Source organism: Phyllostomus hastatus, unplaced genomic scaffold, assembly GCF_019186645.2.
Source record: "Phyllostomus hastatus isolate PE091 unplaced genomic scaffold, TTU_PhHast_1.1 phas_contig_62, whole genome shotgun sequence".
NCBI classification, from domain to species: Eukaryota; Metazoa; Chordata; class Mammalia; order Chiroptera; family Phyllostomidae; genus Phyllostomus; species Phyllostomus hastatus.
Genome location: NW_025333921.1, coordinates 52,432 through 74,741, shown reverse-complemented (window position 1 = coordinate 74,741; position 22,310 = coordinate 52,432). Strand labels below are relative to the sequence as shown.

Below are 22,310 nucleotides of genomic sequence, written 5' to 3'. Positions count from 1 at the left end.
TCATTTATAAAAATGTACTGAAAATGGACCAAAGACCTAAGTGTAAAACCTAAAACTGTAATATTTTTTAATATTTTTATTTACTGATTCATGAGAGAGACAGACAGACATCAATCTGCCATTCCACGCATCCATGTATCAATTGGTTGCTCCTCATGTGTGCCCTGACCAGAGATCAAACCTGCATCCTTGGAGTATCGGAGCGCTGCTCTAACCTACTGAGCTAAGACTTAGCCAAGAACTAAAACTATAATATTTTAAAAGAAATGCATAAACATAAATTTCTGTGACCTTCAATTAGGCATTGGTTTCTTAGAATGACACCTGAAGGGCAGCCAAGAAAAAATAATAAACTAAGACTTTAATAAAGTTAAAAACTTGTGTGTGGCAAAGAACACTATCAAAAAAAGTAAAAGGGCTCTGGCTGGTGTGGCTCAGTGGACTGAGCACCAGCTTGCAAACCGTAGGGTTGCTGGTTGGATTCCCAGTCAGGACACATGCCTGGGTTGTGGGCCGGGTCACCAGTTGGGAGTGTGTGCGAGGCAACCAACTGATGTATCTCTTACACATCAGTGTTTCTCTCTCTCTCTCTCTCTCTCTCTCCCCCCCTCCCTCCCTCCCCCTCTCTCTAAAAATAAATAATAAAATCTTTAAAAAAAATTTTAATTAAAAAGAAGAAAAGTAAAAAGATAATCCACAGAGTAGGAGAAAATACTTGTAAATCATGTGAGTCCCTCTAAGTGGCTGCAATCCATAATAAATAAAGAACTCTTGTAACTTGATAAAAAGGGAAATAGCTCAATTTTAGAAATGGGCAAAGAACTCAAATAAACATTTCTCGAAAGAAGATACAGTTAATACCTCAAAAGATACTTAACAGCATTAGCTATCAGGGAAATGCCAATCAAAACGACAGTGACATATTATTTCACACTCTCTAGGTAGCTTTAATCAAAAAGAAAGTGTTGACAAGGATGTGGAGAAGTTGGAACACTCATACAGTGCCACCACTTTGGAAAACAGACTGTCAGTTTCTCCACAGGTTTAACGTAGGGTTACCAGATGTAATACCAATCCTAAGTAATTAGATATAAAAAAGTTTTTAAAATCATCATAATTAATAAATAAAAGAGAAATGAAAACATGTCCACACAAAACTTGTACACAAATGTCCATAACCGCATTACTCATAATAGGCAAAAGGTAGAAACAAACCTAAAATGTCTATCAGCTGATGAATGGATAAGTCAGCATGACAAATTCATACAATGAAATATTAACAGACAAACTGGGAACTTTATGCTAAGTTTAAAAAGCCATACACAAAAGGCCACATATTGTATGATTTTGTTTTTTAATAAAATCTCCAGAATAGGCAATTCTATACAGACAGAAAACATTAATGTTTGTTCATGGTGATTGGGAATGGAAAGTGACTGTTAATGGATATGGGACTTCTTTTTGAATGACAAAAATATTCTAAGATTGATTAGAATGCCCTGACTGGTATAACTCAGTGGATTGAGCCCATCCTGCAAACTGAAAGGTCACCAGTTCGATTCCTAGTCAGAGCACATGCCTGGGTTGCTGGCCAGGTACCCAGTTGATAGTGTGCAAGAGGCAACTGATGTTTCTCTTGCATGTTGATGTTTTCTTCCTCTTTCTCCATCTCTTTCCATCTCTCTAAAAATAAATCTTTTAAAAAATAAAATGAAATTGATGGTAGTGATGGTTAAACTACTCTGTGAACATCCTAAAAACCAGTGAATTTTGCACTTTGAATGAATGAGCTATATGGTATGTACATTATATCCCAATAAAGCCATTATTTAAAAAAAAAAAAAAAGCAGAAGAGTAATTGGCATGTGGTATTTATTCCTGAGGACAATTAGGTGGTGGTGGTGGCGGCAGAGGCAATAGTGGTGGTGGTAGTTGAATGTAACTACCAGAAATGTGCAGCATGTATTATTGTGAAGTGTTTTGTTCTATAGGATCTCCTCTATCGAAGATCTAGGTCACTAGTGGATTATGAAAATGCTAATAAAGCACTGGATAAAGCAAGAGCAAAAAATAAAGATGTTCTACAGGCTGAAATGTCCCAACAATTATGTTGTCAGAAATTTGAAAAAATATCAGAATCTGCAAAACAAGGTACTGTTATATTAATCTTTAATAAGGTATGCTTTATACTGGTATGTAAATTAAATAGTTAATTTTAATTTCTTTCATTCACAGAACTCATAGATTTTAAGACAAGAAGAGTTGCGGCATTCAGAAAAAATTTAGTGGAACTAGCAGAGTTAGAACTGAAGCATGCAAAGGTAATGTCATATTAAAGGTATAATAATTTCAGGAACTTATAATTTAGAAATGAGTCAGTCCATTCCCTAGAAATTGATTCCAGGGAATGATACCATCCATAAGAACTATTCCTGGATTGAAATTACATTTTCTAAGATTGTTTTACTCCTTAAAAATATTTGGTTTTAGTAAAAAAAAATTCTCTTATGGTATTTTTTACAGCATTTGTTTACTTCAAATTGAGCCCTCTCTTGTAGTTAATCTAAAGGTTGGCCCAAACTTTATGGGAATTTTTACAATAAAAAAATCTTAGAATTGAGAGAAAATTTTAAAATTACCTAATTCAAGAAAGACTCTTTTTTTGTCAGTTACCCATATTTATTGAGTATGTACATTAGGAGGTGTACTTTATTGTGTGACATAGAAAAAATATGGGAAAAATTAAGAACACTAAGAATGATATCTGTAATGTCTCTGATGGTCACCTCTGCAAGCTTCTAGTATCTGCTATGGAAACAAATACCACTTTCTTTTCTTTTTTATTTATTTATTAGAGAGAGGGGAAGGGAAGGAGAAAGAGAGGGAGAGAAACATCAGTGTGTAGTTGCCTCTCGTGCCCCCTACTGGGGACCTGGCCTGCAACCCTTTGGTTCACAGGCCCGCACTCAATCCACTGAGCTATATCAGCCAGGGCCAAATATCACTTTCTTGACTAGTTGTTTAAAAAGTAAATTTTCTGAATATAAACAAACATACTTGAAAATTTAAAATGTATTCAAAATCACAAAACTATAAATAAGTATTAAATTTAAATAAACTTTTAATTTTTATATATTTATAGCATTTACACTTCTAAAATTATTAAAGCTTAAACAAAAATCTACATGTCTGTAGTATTAACATATTTGTCAAAAGTTTTGTCATGGAAAATAAAAGGTTTTTGTTTTGTTTTTTAAGATTTTACTTATTTATTTTTTTAGACAGAGGGGAAGGGAGAGAGAAAGAGAGGGAGAGAAACATCAATGTGTGGTTGCTTCTTACTGCCCTCCGTCCCAACCAGGGACCTGGCCTACAACCAGGCATGCACCCAGAATGGGAATTGAACCAGCAAACCTGTGCTTTGCAGGCTGGTGCTCGGTACTAAGCCACACCATCTAGGGCAAAAATAAAAGTTTTTATTTCTCTTTTACAGTTTACCCTTCAGATACATAAATACTGTATATTACCTGTACATCATCTCTCCTGCAAGATAGACATCTTTAGACTAAATATTTGTCTTTCCATATGCCTCAATAAGCTTTTTATAATATTATTACCCTCCTGTTGTTGCTCTTCTATTTGTTTATTTATTCATTTAAAGATTTTATTTATTTACCTTTAGAGAAGGGGGAAGGGAGGGAGACAAACATTGACGTGCCAGAGAAACATCGATTGGTTGCCCCTTGCACACCCCTACTGGGGACCTGACCCACAACCTAGGCATGTGCCCTGACTGGAAATCAATCCAGTGACCTTTCAAGTTTGTGGACGGCACCCAACACCCTGAGCCACACCAGTTGGGGTCTGTCATTGCTCTTTTAAAATATTGTGCCCAGAAGTCAAAATGCTTTTCTATACACAGACTGATTAGTGTACACATTTCTTTTTTGTTTTTGTTTTTATAAGTATTTATTTGAACCAAACTGAGGACAGGTCAGGAAGCAAGATCTCAAGTGCTCCTGTTGTACAGCATGTTTTATATGTGTAAGATAATGGGCGTTTTACCTGTCATATTGTACCAGCTTGAATTTTGACTTATAATCATACCTTTTTTGTTTATGTTCTTATGGGTCACTTTTGAACCTCCAGTCTGTATGTGTAAATATTTTTAGTTTGTTTGTTGTTGTTGTTGTTGTTTTTCATTTTTATGGTAAAAAAAATACAAAATTTACCATGTTAATCATTTTTAAAATTTTTTTATTGATTTCTTTAGAGAGAGGGGAAAGGAACAGGGAGAAAGAGAGAAACATGAGTTTGTTCCATTTATTTATGCATTTATTGTTGATTCTTACATGTGTGTACTCTCCTGCAGCTGCAGCTTTTGAACCTGCAACTTTGGTGTACTGAGAAGATGTCCTAACCAACTGAGCTACCCAGCCAGGGCATTCACCATTTTTAAGTGTATTGTCCAGTGCTGTTCAGTACACTTACATTGTGCAAAAGATCTCTAGGATTTTTTTTTATTTACTGAGCAATTTAACAGCTCTATTTATAGCTGTTACATTTTAGATAGGTAGTTTTAGACCAGAACACTCATATCTTTTAAAAATAGGATTTGATCATGTAGCATTTACTACTATACTAATTATTTGTACAAAGTGGTAGACATTTGTAATTTGTATGAACTTGCCTTTTATGTCTTTATTGAAACTTTCTGAAAGATTTTATTTATTTTCAGAGAGAGAGAGAGGGGAGGGGAGGTAGAGAAGGAGGAGGGAAAGAAATGTCAATCAGTTGCCTCTTACATGCCCAAACCAGGGACCTGGACTGCAGCCTAGGCATGTGACCTGACCAGGAACTGAACCGGCTACCTCTCAATTTGCAGGACAACACCCAACCCACTAAGCCACAACAGTCAAGGCCAAATTTTAATTTAAAAGAATGATCCAGGACCAAAGGGATCAATATTCGTTAATCTAATTATAAAAGTACAAGGCACCAAAAAAGGCTAAATTTTTAGTTCCCTTTCTTTTGCACTAATTGGTATTAACTTATTAGTTAATATTCTTTGGTTATAGTTTTGTTTGTTTCGGGGGCAGGGCACAATTCAACCCAGAACAGGCATAGAGGGAATACAGTATGTCGATATGAGAATATCCAAACCTGTAGAGAAGTTTTCTAAGTTTATTTGAGCCAAAACTAATGATATGTGTTTACCGAGGAGAAAGAGCCTGAATTTTTCTGGTTACAGTTATTCAGATAGTTATGAATTCACCTGTTTATAGTACAGTATCATCAACTATCATCTCTTGATTTTACCCAAGAACCAAATTTTTCATTAAAATCAAGATATATGTTATCTGATTTCTTGGTCTAACAACGCCATCAAAAGAAAATGTTTAGACTTCTGGTCAAGAAGGACACATATGTAGATACACTTTGCCTTCTCTCACAACAAAAAGGAGGACAACAACAAATTTAAAAACAAATAACCAGAACTGCCAGACACTCGAACTGTTTGCAAGTCTGACAACCAAAGAGTTAAAGTAGAAACATTCATCCAGACAGGTAGGATTGGAGGCGGGCAGCTGATGCAGAGAGGACTTGCAACAAGGCGGCGGCTGGTGGACTGGGTGGTCCCACGTTTGTGTGCAGATAAACTGGGAGGAACAACTAGGAAGCGAGACAGACTGTGCAACCCAGGGTTCCATGGTGGGGAAATAAAGCTTCAAAACCTCTGGCAGTAAAAACCTGTGGGAGTTGCAGCAACAGGAGAAACATCCAGCCTCACAGGAGAGCTCGTAGGAGAGAACCACAGGGTCCTAGAAGACACACAAACCCACCCACCTGGGAATCTACACCAGAAGGGCCCAATGTGCTTGTGGGTAGTGAGGGAAGTGACTGAAAGCTAACCGAGAGTTGATCAAGCAACATTGTTCCCTGAGGGACCCCTCACCCACAGACAGCAACACAATGCAGCAAACTGGGTTGCCCCACCCTGGTGAATACCTAAGGCTTCACCCCTTACAACATATCAGGTGCATAAAGACAAAGAAATATGGCGCAAATGAAAACAGATCAAAGTTACAAAAAATAGAACTGTGATGAAGAGACAGCCAATCTATCAGGTGCAGAGTTCAAAACACTGGTCATCAGGATGCTCAAGAAATGGTTGAGTATGGTGACAAAATGGAGGAAGAAGTGAAGGTTCTGCAAAGGGAATAAGGAAAACTATACAGGGGACCAAGAGTGAAGGGAAGGACCCCAGGATCCAGATCAATGACTTGGAGCAGAAGGAAGAAATAAACATTCAACCAGAACAGAGTGAAGAAACAAGAATTCAGAAAAATGAGGAGAGGCTTAGGAACCCCTGGGACAGCTTTAAACGTTCCAACATCCGGGAACGTAGGGGTGCCAGAAGGAGAAGAGGAAGAGCAAGAAATGGAAAACTAATTTGAAAAGGGAATGGAGGAGAACTTTCCTAAGCCGGCGAGGGAAATAGACTTCCAGGAAGTCCAGGAAGCTCAGAGAGTCCCAAAGAAGTTGGACCGAAGGAGGCACACACCGAGGCACATCAGAATTACGTTACCCAAGATGAAAGATAGGGAGAGAATCTTAAAAGCAGCAAGAGGAAAGGGCCTACGAAGAATTTCCCATAAGACTATCAGCTGATTTCTCAAAAGAAACCTTGCAGGCAAGAAGGGGCTGGAAAGAAGTCTTTGAGGTCTAGAAAGGCAAGGACCTACATCCAAGATTACTCTATCCAGCAGAGCTATGATTTAGGATGGGGGAGCAGATAAAGTGCTTCCCAGATATAAGGTCAAGTGAAAGGAGCTCATCATCCCCAAGCCCTTATTATATGAAATGTTAAAGGGACTTAATCTAAGGAAAAGAAGATGATCAAAACTATGAACATTAAAATGATAATGAACTCACAACTGTCAACAGCTGAACCTAAGAACGAAACCAAACTAGGCAAACAACTAGAACAGGAACAGAGTCACAGAACTGGAGATCACATGGAGGGTTATCAGCGGGAAGGAGTAGGGGGGAGAATGGGGGGGAAAGGTACCGGGAATTAGAAGCATAAATGGTAGGTACAACACAGACAGGGGGAGGTTGAGAACAGCATGGGAAATGTAGAAGCCAAAGAACCTATGGGTACGACCTGTGGACGTGAACTAAGGGGGTGGGGAGCGCTGGTGGGAGAGGGAGGTGCAGGGCAGAGGAGAATAAAGGGGAGAAAAAAATGGGACAACTGTAATACCATAATCGATAAAATATTTTTTAAAAAAGAAGAAAATGTTTAGATAAGCTTGGCATGGTGTGTATTTACCGAGCCCCGTGTTGGTTTCTAATGTTCCGAAAGAGGTTATAAGCTCCCGAGGATTTTGTTCCGGATCAAGAAGGGGTTGGCCAACTACAGCCTATCAACCGGGAATGATGTTTATGTGTTTGAATGGTTACTTAAGTTACAAAAAGAAGACAGCTGTTTCATTGCATGTGATATATTATATGAAACTCGAATTTAATCTATAAATAAAATGTTACTGTAACAGAGCCAAACTCATGCATTATGCTTTGTGATTGCTTTTGCAAAGGTGAGTAGTTGAGAGAGACCCGGTGTCTCTCAAAGTCTAAAAGGTTTCCTGCTCAGCCCTTGACAGGAAAAGTTTGCTGACTCCTAGCGTACATTGATGTCAACCTCTGGTTTCTGGATTTTATGCCTTTTCAAACCCTTTCTGAAATGTGTCCTTTATGTTCAGTGTTGCCTCCCAGGAGACATTTAGCAGTTCCTGGAGACGTTTGTGGTTGTCACGACCGGGGGTGGGGAGAGGCCGGGGATGCCGCTGAGCATCCCGCCACGCACAGGACGCCGCACGCAGGAAGAAGGGCTTATACGGTCCAAAAGATCGGGGCGGCTGGGGTTGAGAAACCCTGCTCTGTGTGAGGTTTCTGAAGGAATTTGTAAGTCTGAACAGGGTGCCGCTTTAGTCCCAGAATTCACGTCAACTATTCCAAAAAGACTAGACATTGGTTACATTCACAGCAAGATGGTTGGACGCTACTTTGGATTTCATCTGTTATAACTGGGATATGTGCTGTCACGTCATTGAAATGTTGTCATAACAGAAACCTAGTTAGGTCACATTTGTGTCCTTGAAAATAGTTTCGGATTCTTTACTAACGAAGTATGAATGTACGACAAGGGCAGTTAAAAAAAAAAAAAGTGATGACCCTGGCTGGGGGCTGTGAAGTGAGCCCTCGAATGCCCCGTTGGTAAGGCGTGGGTCGGCGCACGCTCTTTTGCGAGGCAGCGTGGCCGCGTGTCACAGTGCAGGCTGTGCACCCTTTGACTAAGAGTCGGCTTAAGGAATATACCTTTAAGACCATGTGTCACTGTGTGTTGATTTGCTGCCCCCCCCATTGTTAAATGTGTACGTTCACTTAATTTCAGACTTTCAGAGAGTTCTAAGAAAAATCCAAAGAATTGGACGCCGCTGCTGAAAGCGTAGACCTACTGAATGCCCCTCGATTTGGGTCTCGTTATTGGGTTTAGGTTACGCACTTTCGGCAGAAATACCACAAAAGCGATGCTCGTGTCTTCTCACTGCATTATGTGATGAGGCACGGGCTGTTTATAACTTGGATCATTTGGTTGAAGTGAAAAATCCAAAGAATTGGATTTTTCTGGTTGCTTTCCACCCAGATTTCCCCAAATGTTCAGATGATCACATTTGCTTTGTCCCTCCTCTTTGCTGACAGACAGAGACACACCCACACATCGGGACACACCTCATTTTGCCTTAAGCCATTTGAGTGAGTTGCAGGTACTATGCCTCTTCACTCTTAAACACTTCAGTGTGAATCTCCTAAAAGTTGTCACGACAGCAATAAAGATCAGAAAGTTAAAATTGATCCAATGCTTATCTAATCCACAGGCCTTTATTGACATTCCAACAGTCGTCCCGGTAAGGTCCTTACCAGCAAAAGACAACTCCAGATACTGTGTTGCGTTTCGGTGCATGTCTTTTAAGACTCCTCTAATCCGGAGAAGTCCCTGAGTCTCTGTATTACACAACACTGGGACGCCGCTGCTGAAAGCGTAGACCTACTGAATGCCCCTCGATTTGGGTCTCGTTATCGGGTTTAGGTTACGCATTTTCGGCAGAAATACCACAAAAGCGATGCTCGTGTCTTCTCACTGCATTATGTGATGAGGCACGGGCTGTTTATAACTTGGATCATTTGGTTGAAGTGATATCTGCAGGTTTCTCAGGGGCAAGTTACTGTTTTATGCTTTGGAATCAAGGAGTGTTTTTAATCGCCTAACTGTCTCATCACTCAGTCACCGCCGTCCATCGTGGTAGCCACTGGCCTCGTGTGGCCATCAGACACTTGAAATGTGGGCAGTGCCACTGAGGGACGGAGCTTGTATTTACTTTTGATGAACAGAAATGTAAACTATATCTAGCCGCACATAGCTAACGGCTGCAGCATTGGCATTTTAGCACCTATTGATGATTTTTGCCCGAATCAGATACTGTCACGATGGCTGCCTAATGGTCATTTTCCAATTCCATCATTCATTATACATTTTGGTTGACTCTCTCCTTGAAGGAAGATGTTTTCTGACCTGACCGGTGGGGCTCAGGTGGTTGGGCGTTGTCCCGCAAGTCAAAAGGTGGTCAGTTTGATTCCCAGTGGGGAGGGCCCCCCCCTCCCCCCACAGGCCTGGGTTGCGGGCCAGGGTGCAAGAGACAACCACCCGATGTTTCGCTCCCTCTCTCTTTCCCTCCCTCCCCCTCTCTCACAGAGTAAAATAAATGTATATTTTTTAATTAAAAAAAAAGAGGTTTTCCTTCACCCCCATTTATGTATGATGTCATCTGCATATTCAGGTGGGGCAAAAAAGCAGGTTTACACTTGGTATGGAAAACACTACAGTAATTACAAATAACAATACGAGAATAAAGTGTTTTGCGCATTCACAGCTGTAAACCTACTTTGCCCGACCCTGTACCTAAATTTGTCTTTACGCGTCTCTAAAATTTGGATGGCGGTTTACATGTTTTGCAAATGGGTAGTTGGGCATGAATTTGATTAATTCCTTTTGTATGTAATCTTACTCTTTTTGTAAAAACTGCTATAAATCTACGCTGACACGTACGTTAATGGCTAAAGGAAAGTGATGAGAGCCTGTCTCACAGTCAGAAAATGTTCAGTAGTTTAACTTGGACACGAAGGGCACGTTTTCTCCCTCATTGAAACGTGCCAAATCAAAACACGCGTGTCAGTCTAGATGGAAATTTAGATGAAGAATCTAGTGTGTGGAAAACAGCGTACGTGAAACAGGTAATATAACTTCATGTCTTCGAACCTTTGTTATAATAAGTAGCTATTTCCAGAATTCTTATATCTTAACAAATTAAAAGTTATGTGATTTCTAACACTTTGTATTTTTCAACAAGGCTCTTCTGAACTGTCTGAACTGCATCGTTGACTGTCTCCCTTCCTTTGCAGGGTAACCTGCAGTTGCTGCAGAACTGCCTGGCGGTGTTAAATGGAGACACATAGGCCACACTCCACCCTCGGTTTAAAAAGGGCTGCCTTCCTTCAGACTTTACTTCTGTTTTCTTAATGATGTTAGGCATTTACTCTTTCACTGGAAGCAAAAGCAGCAGCTGACAAAGTGCATCTCCTCTCCTTTCTGAGAAGCGGCGGAGCGCTGCTGTCCACGGGTGCTGCGGGCCCGCGGTCGCCGCTGCGCTCCTGCACCTGCTGCTCCCCCCAGGGGCGGTCGTCGTGGCTCGTGCGCGCCTCCTTTTCAAAAGCCCAAAGTCCAGTCTTTTTTTTAAGTAGCCTCTATAACTGTGTTTATTTTATGAATAGTATTCCTTATGGCTGCCAATCTTATTTACCTTTAAGTGATTTCTGAAGTTTAACCCTTTCAAAATATATTCTTCAAACAAGATAAAGATTGCCATTTCCTTTTGTTTGTTCATGTATCCTGGTAAAGCATCTTAATCAGACTTATTTTTAATTAATGAATATTTCTTAGAAATTTTGGGACAGACTTTATGTAATCTTTCTAAGTATGATTTCTGAAGAAAAGCAAATGCATTAGTATGTTTGCCTTAAACTTGTAGACTAAACCAACTATTGTCGAATAAACCGTGATAACAGTGATGGTTTTTAACTCTGTGTCATTGTATCACTCTACAATCTGGATTAGCTATAATAAATCTACTCCGGTGTCATGATTTACAGAGCAGGTCTTAGTTTTTTGGTATTTCCTGTAAAAGTGACGTATTGAACCAAGTTCACCAATCCCTTTGGAAACAGAATGAGCTGCTGCTATGCTTTTAGCCCTTCATAGAAGATAGAATTGGGCAGAGGCAGGATAGAGAGGACAGCTTCTCTTTTCTTGTTTTTCCACCCCCGAGAGAGGGGAAGGGAGAGAGCAAGAGTTACCAGTTGCCATTTGCACACCCCCAACGGGGACCAAGCCAGCCATGTGCCCTGAATTGGGAGTCAAATCGGCAGGCACCCTTTCAGTTTGTGGAAGGACACCCAGTCCACTGAGCCACGCCAGTCAGGGCAGAAGGACAGCTCTTTTTAAAATACAGGAGCCGACGACATGGCCTGTTACGGTTTCCTGGATTCCACCCTCGGTGTGGCCAAAGAACCATGTGACGCAGGCCACCGAGCCCTTTGGTAGTCGTGCCAGTGTATAGGTCCGTGTGTAGAGAGAGAAGTCTGCTATGGGAACAGCGCTTGTAATGTGAGTGAACGTTATGCCGTGCTTATTTAAAAATTAGATTGAGAGGTTGGGTTTTTTTTTCCATTGTCCTTTTTAAGGTTTTCTTTATTTTTAGAGAGAGAGGAAGGGAGGGAGAAAGAGGGAGAGAAACATCGACGTGAAAGAGGAACACCGGTCGATCGGTTGATCGAGGCACCCCAACCGGGCACCTGGCCTGCAACCCAGGCGCGTGCCCTGACAGGGAATGGAAACACACCTTTCACTTCACAGGACGGCGCCCAACCAAAGCCACGCCAGTCAAGGCACCACAGTCTTTTTCTAAAGTTTTCCCCCCTTTGGAAACCACAGGCTGGTTTGGGTTGGTCACCCTTCGTAGTTTGCAAACGTCTTCCCAAGCCATCCTGAAGAATGCCTGGCCCAGGTCCCAAGGCTGGTCAGGATGATTCCGGTCTTCCCCGGCAGCCTCACTGCCGTGCTGGTTAATGTTTCGGTCCTTACCTGATGTTCTCCGATGCCATTTGAACTGTTGATTTTTCTGTTGACTGAGAGAGCTCTGTTTTGTCCTTCATGTCACCTTCACCGGTGAAAATATGCCCATGCAATGCTTACCAAGTGAGTGGATGTGGGATGGAGAAGCCCAGCTTCTGGGTTCGGTGGGGTTCCTTCATCACAGGGTGCCCTTGTGGCCTCAAGCAGGTTCTCTTGACCTCTTTCTGCTTCGGTTTCTCTATGAAGGACATATTGACCTACCTCACAGGGGTGTTGTGAGGATTAATAAATGTTGGTACAGTGCTTTGGAAATGTGAAGGCGCTCTATAAATGCTAAGAAATCGCAAGTACAGGGCAAAAACCTATACGTGTCCATCAGTTCCTCTGCTTGTGCCAAGGTGACCTTGGGGGGAAGGAGGTAGAGCGGAGGGTGCATCCCTTGGCCCCTTACACTTGAAGAGCACTAATTGGAGTGGGGGTAGACTGGAAGCAGCAGTGTGGGGGCAGGGAGCAGAGGGTTGCTTAATATATGAATGAGTTGACCACTGCATTTGGCAAGGGTCTTCTCACAAGCAAATCCTGTAAATTAGGTAAAGAATATGTCACTCCCTCAAGGACATACTTAGGAAAGATTCTACTTTGCATCTTCAGAACAAACTTTGGTATCCCATAGCTCACTGCTTGTTTGGCCCCAATAAAAATAGCCAGCCTGGGGGAGTCCATAGTTGGGTGGGAACCAGGGGAATGTGCGAGGAGAAACTTTTATTATCGTTATTTATTTACATATTTTTTAAGATTTTTTTTTTTTAAGAGAAAGGGAAAGGGAGGGAGAAAGAGAAACACCCATTGGTTGCCTCTTGCTGGAGGGCCCGCGACCCAAGCATTTGCCCTGACTGGGATCGAACCAGCAACTTGTCTGCTTTGCAGCAGACGACCAAGCAAGTGAGCCATGCTGGCTAGGGCGATGAGGGGCTTGTGTTGAGAGTGGAGGATGGCAGGAGAAGAAACTGCAAAACAAAGTGAGTCAGACCTGTACTGTAGACCAGTGGGGCTCAGAGACTGGCAGCACCTAGTTTGGAAAAGCTTATACAATATTCTTACTTAATGGGTTGGTTGTTTTTCCGTCACTCGAGGATCGAACTGCAACCTGGGTATGTGTGCCCTGACGGGGAATGGAATCTGCGACCTTTCGTTCTATGAGAGTACCATCCAACCAAAGGAGCCACACTGGCCAGGACTATTCTTAATGTTTCGCAGTAAAACCATCCAAGTTGAGCTTAACCTGATCTTTATTTGAAGCGGGGGCACTATGGAGAAAAGAGTAAAACAAAATGGGAGAAGGAACACGGACACGGCTTTAAAAGGATAAGGGGTGTGGGAGAATAAGGAAGCGACTCCAGGCCTGTCAACCAGGGAGTGCAGTCTCACCTGAACCTTACATTAAGCTGCCTGGGGGCAGAAACACCATATACCCCAACCTCCGCCCACACCGACTGAGTTTTCACATTGCTCTCAATCCCAGCCTGGACGACCCACCCCCAACCAGCGGCCCTTTTTTGTTTTGGGCAGACGCCTTACAACTTCGTGCAAGCGGAAGTGTGGAAGAGCTCCTGCACGCTTTTCATTCACCTAGCGGAAAAGGAATCTTCCTCACGTAGAAAACATCCTGAAAAAGTGGAATAGCTGCAGATAGCGAGCAAGCGAAGGAGAGAAAAAACCACTCTGATACCAAAGAACTAAAGAGAGCATGCGCAACCTTGCTCCCATGCAAAGAGCCACAGTCTAACATTGTGACACCAAGAAGCCAGGGGAGAGCGCGAACGCAGTCCCCCACTACCACAAATTATGCAGTCGAGTTTCCCACATTTGGGGAAATCGCAGGGGTCAGCACATCCGGAGTGCAATGGATAAGCCTCGCCCTGGGAAAACCACCTTCGTGATCATGGTATCTCCCCTGCCAGGTAAGTATGAGTTGCTCTGCCCGCCTCCCTGCGAACCCTCACGCTCGCCTCCCTTTACACCCGAGGTAACCTTTCTCACGCCGCCTCCGCACCCTCGCCGCCTGAGCGTCCCCCACCCCAAACCTGCCCACCGTGAGAACCACCTCGGCTGCATTTGCGTCTCGGGATGCGGGACGCGGAGTCGCAGACGGAATATGACCGGCAGCCTCTGCGCACCTGCTCATCTGCATACACGAGACACGCACAGGCGCACACAGGCGCCCCACCCCCTGCATGGTGACCTTCCCGGCGCGGTGTCCTGCATTCTCCCCGGGGCCTGTCGAGGATGGGTGGCTGCAAGGCGAGGAGTGCCGACCCGGCAGGACGTGATCTCGCCGCACCGTGCGCCCAGCGGTCACGGCCCCACCGAGGCAGTGGCTCAGGAGTCCGGCTCTCGCCTTCTTTTAAAAGCGAAAAGGGCGCGCAACCGAGTGTCAATTAAATACTAAAGTCCGAGTTTCGTCACCAATTTAACACGAAACTGTTTTAATCCTCATTCCAGGTCTTTCAGATTACGTAGTAACCTAATCTCGCAGCAGTGAAAGGAAAATTTGAACAGAATGTCCGGTCAAGGCTCCATTCCCGAGGCAGACTTGTGGCAGGCTTGTGGGTCGGAGAGGGGTGTTCCTTGCCTTTGAAAATCGGATGAACAGAAATGTCACACTTTCGTCCGGGGGGGGTAGGCTGCCTCTTTCAGGCCTCCCGGGTTTATCCTTTTCTTCCATACAAGAGTCTTTCTTGAGATCGAGTGGAGGTTAGCATGGTGCTTCCTCCCTACATGTGAGCAAAAGGATTGAACTGCGGTGTGTTCCCGAATGGTCAGTGCAATTGGAGCAGAGCAAGGCAAGAGGCAGGCCTAGAGGGCCAGGGAAGGTTCCAGCCTCGCGAAGACCCCAGGATGCTACGTACGGTAGCATCCTTTTTGATGGTCGGGTGTTTCAGGGCGTGTCCTTTCTTCGTGCGTATTTCAGACGGGAGGAGCCGCAGGAGGCTAGCTGCGGGAGGAGGGGCGGAGACCCCCTCCCTCCTCGCTAGACCCTGCGGGAGGAAGTCTTTGCGCTGAGCCTGCGCAAGTCCGGTGGAATGTCTGGCTAAGGGGAAAGCCCTCCTATTTCCTTCCCGACCCTGGTTGGACGTGGGAGCCGAGGAGGCAGCAGCGCGCATGTAACTTGGAGGTCAAGATGGCTGCAGCGGGGAATGCTGTGCGGGAGAAAGACCTGTCAGTCTAGCGTGGGGAAAACACCGGATTGGTTGGGCGGGGCTACCCTCCTCGAGCGCGTGGAAGTTTGGGTTGGGAGTTGTAGAGACCGAGGAAAGGGGCAGAGGAGACGTTTCTTTGACGCACCTCGGGGACTTGGTGGCCTCAGATTGCGGGGGGCGGGGGCTCCTGGGGCTCCTGAGACCTTTCTGGCCCTGAAAGCCACGTGGCTGATGGCGGCAGAGGCCATACACGTGGGACTCCAGGAAGGAGCCTGAAGCCGGACTGCAGACGGGAACAAGGCACCTGGATGATTGTGTGGCAGTCGCCTGCGGTTTCCGAGGGGGGGCGGTATTTCTAAATGGGAGAAGGAACTCGGGGCGCAGCCTTGGGTTGGTCTGGCAGAGGGTGGCTGGGTTTTCCTCTGGTTGTTCTGGAGGGGATGGGCTTTGAGGCGGGAGCTTGCCATCCCCTCCAGAAACCTCTGCCTCCGGAATTTGCCTGTGGGTGGTGGCGAGAAGCCAAACCCCACTTTTGTTCGGTAACATTTCCTAAAACCACAGGATTCTCTTACCTAACCCCAATGCAATTATAAACATCAAGAAATTAACACTGATACAATATTATTATTATTATTATTATTATTATTATTTACACTACAGGCATTATTCAACTTTCTATTTTCAATTTTTACAATTGGTTTTGTAGAGGGAAAGGAAAGGGTGAGGTGGGAGAGAGAGAGATGGATTTTGTTTTTCACTTATTTATGCATTCATTGGATGATTCCCGTATGTGCCCTGGCGGCGGGGTATCAAACCCACAACCTTGACGCATCTGATCTACCCAGCTAGGGGGACATTCTTCAATTTTTATCGGCTGTCCCTATGATGCCCTTTACAGCAAAGAAAAATCCCTCAAAACCACACAGTGTATTCAGTCATCATGTCTCTCTCTCTCTGTCTCTCTCTTTAAAATTTTGCTCCACAAATTGAGGGACTTCCGGCAAGATGGAGGAATAGGTGAACGCACCGTACCTCCTCGCACAACCAAGAATAGAACAACAATAATTTACAAATATAATATCACTCAGAACTGTCAGAGGATTTATCTGAATGGAAGTCGGACAGCCAAGAAGTTGAAGTAGACCCGTACATCCAGACTGGTAGGGGACGACGAGCCGGGAGGGCGCAGGGCTGGCGCGGGTCGGCGGCGCGCGGAGGTCGGGAGAAATTTGGCGCAAAATTGGCGCGACAGCCATCGGGGGCGCAAGAACGCAGCGGTGATCCCTGAGTGTGCAAGCTGCGGCTGGGGGAACCAGTGAGGCAGCGATTGTGGACCAGGGCAGAGCTCGCAGCCCAGGATCCCAGGGAAATGTCTGAGCCCAGGAGAACCGAACTGCCGCCATTGTTCGCCCCCCACCCCCCGCCCCCGCCCCCGCCCCGCCCCGCCCCCACATATAACATCACAATCTAGTGACTGGGGTGCCCAGCCCCGGTGAACAACTAAGGCTCCGCCCCCCACCGTAAAAAGAGCAACCAGACCGGAAAATAAATAAATAAATAAGTAAATAAATAAGTAGGAGAGACAGGGAAAGACAAGACATGTTTCCAGCAGAACAGATCAGTCCCCCAGGACATCCTTTTGAGCGACCAAGAAATAGCCAGTCTATCAGATGCACAGTTCAAAACACTGATGATCAGAAAGCTCACGGAATTGGTTGACTTTGGGCGCAATTTAGATGAAAGGATGCAGGTTACCATAAAAGAGATGCAGGAAGATACACGGAGGAGAGCCAATGGTGAAAGGAAGGAATCTGAGTCTCAAAACAATACAGTGGACCAGAAGGAAGATAGAATCAACCAAGCAGGAAAGCGTGATGAAATAAGAATTCAAAATATCGAGGAAAAGCTTAAGAGCATCCAGGACACCTTTAAACGTTCCAACATTCGAATTATAGGGGTACCAGAAGGGGAGGAGCAACAAGTGGAAAAGTTATTTGAACAAATAATAAAGGAGAACTTAACCCAATCTGGCAAAGGGAACAGTCTTCCAAGAAATCCAAGAAGCTCAGAGAGCCCCAAAGAAGCTGGGCCCAAGAAGAAACACACCAAGGCACATCATAATTACATTAGCCCAGGTAAAAACGAAGGAGAGAATCCTAGAAGCAGCAAGAGATAAGGGGACAGTCACCTACAAAGGAGTTCCCATCAGACTGTCAGCTGATTTCTCCAAAGAGACCTTCCAGGCAAGAAGGGGCTGGAAAGAAATATTCCAAGTCATGAAAGACAAGGACCTACATCCCAGATTGCTCTATCCAGCAAAGCTCTCATTTAGAATGGAAGGGAAGATAAAGTGCTTTTCAGATAAGGTCAAGTGAAAGGAGTTCATCATCACCAAGCCCTTATTTTATGAAATGCTAAAGGGACTTAGCTAAGAAAAGAAGATAAAGAAAAGACATGTATAGTAAAAGGACAGCAAACTCACAATTATTAACAACCACACCTAAAGCAAAACCAAAAGAAACTAAGTAAACAACTAGAACAGGAACAGAGCCACAGAAATGGAGGGCACATGGAGGGCTAGCAGCAGGGGGGGGGGTGGGAGGAGGAGAGAGGGGGAAAAGGTATAGAGAATAAGTAGCATAGAACGTAGGTTGAAAATAGATAGGGGGAGGGCAAGAATAGTACGGGAAATGTAGAAGCTAAAGAACTCACAAGTATGACACATGGACATGAACTAAGGGGGGGAAAGTGGGTGGGAGAGGGAGTACAGGGTGGAGGGGAGTGAAGGGGGAAATGGGACAACTGTAATAGCATAATCAATAAAATATATTTAAAAAAAAGAAAAAAAAATTAGCAAAACCAAAAAAAAATTTTTGTTCCACAAATTCACAGTTTGAATTGTTTTTTTTTAAGTAGAGGGGAAGGGAAGGAGAAAGAGGGAGAGAAACATCAATGTGTGGTTACCTCTTATGCTCCCCCCCCACAACTGGGGGAACCTGGCGGGCCACCCAGGCATGGGCCCTGACTGGGGATCGAACCCCGGGGGCCCTTTGGTTTGGAGGCCCGCACTCAATCCACTGAGCTACACCAGCCACCGTTTGTCGTACCTCTCTAACCTACTTTAACCCAAATTAGTTTCTGCAATGGGAAAAGACACCAGCGTTCGGGCTGCCTGTCACTACCAAATCCAATAAGCAATGACAGCGATTGAATCTTTTATGGGCGCTTTATTCAGATGGCCGGCAGTCCGGGAAGATGGGGGGTTCATACCCTAACAAACCATCTTCCCCTTTCTTTCCTGGCCAGATCTTTTATAAGGGGGTTGGGGGAGGAAAAAACGAGGGTCGGTGAGAGCTTTGAAATTGAGCAGCTGCAGCATTTCTGTCCTGGGCAACTAGCCGCGCGCCCCCCCCTCCGGTCCCGTCGCCTGCTTCTTCCCTGCACGGATGTCTCCAGGCGGAAATCTCTAGCCAGAGCCCCCAGGAGGTCGACTGCTTTTTCTCAGGTGCCAGGATGGGCCTTATCTGTAGTTTCTGAAACAAAAGTTTAACATGCACATTACTTGCTAGATTTATGGCTATTTACCTTAAGCTAAAAATTTCCCAAGTCTTAAGCCCCTATCATTCCCGACCGTTAGTATTAAGCTATCTCATTTCTATGAGATCAGTTTCCTATGGAAGTATTCACTTTGTTGCCGTGCCTGTTGCTGGGCGCTGGATTGTTCAGCGGGGGTTTTAGGAACACACTTAACTGCGGACTTACATAAGGGGGCAGGCATACTGTATATATGATACTGAAGAAAATGACAAGGATAAAAACAATAAAAGCTTCTCGAAGACCAGATATGCTGGGCAGCCAGGAGGTTAGTTTAGACCAATCAATGCCAAAGAATCCTTCTCCCTGTCTTACATTAGACATCACATTATTTACTTGCTTTACTTTTTGTTCTATGAGCTGTGAACTATCAGTTAAAACAGCAGAGCCCTTTTAAATTTTTCACATCCATGATTATGCTTATAATAAGGCAGTCTATAGCTGCACAATCATCTAGTACTGCTTTTCTGACTTGTCTTAGTTCTTGACTAATGGCACTGATGGCTTGCAAAGTGGCATTCAAAGCTTTTGCCACAGCGCAGGCTAATCTGCTCATTTCTACATTAAATAAGTTACCATGGTGGACATTACAAATATAGTTAAAGACACGTATTCAGCAGGGCTAAAGAAGTGTAAGTCACTGATGCAATCAGGTGTACGGGAGACATCCCGTCAAACCCGGGTTAAGTGGGGCTTCTGAGGCATAAACACCGTCAGTCTTCCCAGAGAGCACGGTCCCCCAGAGCTGTCTGCTGGAACATAATGATAGGGGTTTAAGACTTGGGAAAATTTAGCTTAAGGTAAATAGTCATAAATCTAGCAAGTAATGTGTATGTTAAGTTTTTGTTTCAGTAACTACAGATAAGGCCCATCCTGGCACCTGAGATTCAGCAGTTGACCTCCTGGGGCACTGGCTGGAGATGACCTCCGTCTGGAGACTCTGTACCAGGAAGAAGCAAGCGACTACCCTTCCCCCTTGGAGGCAACTTGTTGAATTTCAAAGGCTTTCGCTGACACCTTGTTTGCCCTCCCCCAACCCCCTTATAAAAGATCTGGCTGGGAAAGAAAGAGCAAGATGGTTTGTTAAGGGTATGAACCCGCCATCTTCTCAGATCGCTGGCCATCTGAATAAAGCGCCTATCAAAAATTCAATCACTGTCGTTGCTTATTGGATTTGGTAGTGACAGGCAGCCCGAACGCCCGGTATCTTTTCCGGTTACAATAAGAATAGACTGTCATTCCACAAATCAGGAACCATCCTGTTGGCAGCTTAACATGGGCACAAGCATAAGATACATCAGTGGTGGTGGTGCAATTCATTTTTACACCTGCTGAGAGCACAAGACAGTTTTTAGTGCAGTTGACAAAAATTACACATTCTCTAGCCGGGGCTACATTAGCGACTTTCAATGAAAACATTTCCCTGTCTTTTATATTTACTACCGGTCCCCAATTATAAATGTCAGAGTAGGTCATTTTCTTTTCAATATGCTTAAACACAGTATAGTTTCTAAGGCTTTCCAAAGGGGCACCGATGCCTATAAGACATGAAGTGAAAGTTTGTTCTACATAAGTTCCTCCTGCAAGACAAAAGTCAGAAATATTCAGGACATTTTTTGCCAAATATACCCAGATGTTTTCATCCCGTTTGAATGGAATAAGTTGTCCATAACAAGGGGTTAAACAGGAGGCAATGAAGAGAACATAAGTCACTGTTTCCGAAAGATGACTTTCAGGTCTTCCTGAGGCTCGGCGATCCATTGTTCCTCTGGTGCTTTCTTTATCCTGGTGTGATGAGTCCAGGGTTTTATTCCTGCCAGCTTCACTGCAGTCCGGGTGGTGAGGAGTATATCCCAAGGTCCAGTCCACTTTTCTTCTAGTTGATTTTCTGGGGATCCTGTCCTCTAGGCCTTGAGCGGCACCTTATCTCCTGATTTGAACGAATGCAGTGGACCTATGGGAGAGAAGTCCCAAAGACAGGCAAAGTCATTAGTTACAGCTAGGGTTTGACTTAAATGTTGCACATATTTTTTTACTTTCATTTCTTGACCTATATACATATCTCCTACCCCTATTGTAGGCTGAAATGGCCGCCCATACACAATTTCATAGGGACTCAACTGAATCCCACTTCGAGGAGCCACCCTTATCCTGAGCAGGGCAATAGGTAAAGCTTGATCCCAATGAAGATGAGCTTCTTGACACAGTTTGGCTATATTTCTCTTCAAGGTGTGGTTCATTTTCTCTACTTTTCCAGAAGCCTGGGGTCTCCACTTAATTCCTAAGATTTTACCAACCTTCTGTGTGATTTCTGAAACAAAAGCAGGTCTGTTATTGCTCTGAATGCTGTCAGGGAGACCAAAGGGAGGGATTATTTCCTTCAATAATGCTTTTACTACTTCTGAAGATTTCTCTGTTCCAGTGGGATAGGCTTCTACCCATCCTGAAAAGGTGTCCACAAAGGTTAACAAATATTTCCACCCTCGGAGCCTTGGCATCTGGGTAAAGTCTATTTGCCAGTCCTCAAATGGGCACTGTCCTCGATATTGCTTTCCTTCTTTCTTTTGGTGGGGTTCTGTTTGGGGGCTGTTCTTCTGGCATACAACACATCTAGCAATTACCTTCCTTATTTCTTTAGAAATTCCGGGACCTGTGAGCCACAGTTGACATAGGTGGTCGATGAGTCTTTTCCACAGTGTGTGGCCTAGTGCAAATGCTTTATGACTGGCTCTACTAAATGTTCAGGAAAACAGTATAGCTCCTTTCTTATTCTTTTCTATTGGCTATCAGGACCTTCTTCATTAAAACTCCATTCCTTAACTTTTTCTAAGTCTGCAGTCAAATATTCAGGGTCAAATTTTGACAAGTCCAGAACAAGTACTAATGGCATCATAAATATTCCTTCAGCAGCCTCTTTTGTTGCCCGTTCAGCCAGATTGCTTTCTCTAGCCACTTCAGTTCCCTCTCCTTGATGCCCCGGGCGGTGCATGACTGCCACCTGTAAAGGTGCCTGGACAGCCTCTAATAACTTTAGAGTTTCGGCTGCATGCTTAATTTCCTTTTTATTGGAGGTTAACAGTCCTCTTTCTTTCCAGATCGAACCATGTGCATGCAAAATCAAAAAGGCATACCCTGAGTCGGTGTACACATTTACTCTTTCTCCTGTGATAATTCCAGTGCCCTCGTCAATGCGATCAGCTCAGCCTTCTGGGCAGAGGTTCCTGGTGGCAGGGCCTTGGCCTCCACTACTCCTTGAAGAGTCA

The 22,310-nt window shown here is 44.1% G+C and overlaps 1 protein-coding gene and 1 non-coding gene across 2 annotated transcripts in view; one reads left to right on the top strand and one right to left on the bottom strand.

Annotated features, from left to right (window-relative positions):
- The window catches only part of SNX6 (sorting nexin 6), a 61,920-nt gene extending 50,720 nt beyond the window's left edge, over positions 1–11,200 (top strand). Inside the window, exons 12-14 of the mRNA XM_045848547.1 lie at positions 1,992–2,151; positions 2,236–2,321; positions 10,525–11,200. Of these exons, the coding sequence (XP_045704503.1) occupies positions 1,992–2,151; positions 2,236–2,321; positions 10,525–10,578 (300 nt within the window). The 3' untranslated portion in view covers positions 10,579–11,200. The remainder of the gene's footprint in view (positions 1–1,991; positions 2,152–2,235; positions 2,322–10,524) is intronic.
- Positions 11,201–14,058: 2,858 nt separating this feature from the next.
- LOC123825327 lies at positions 14,059–14,222 on the bottom strand. Its single transcript, XR_006786873.1, has one exon. It is a non-coding gene; the product is annotated as a U1 spliceosomal RNA (small nuclear RNA).
- Between the last annotated feature and the right edge of the window lie 8,088 nt (positions 14,223–22,310).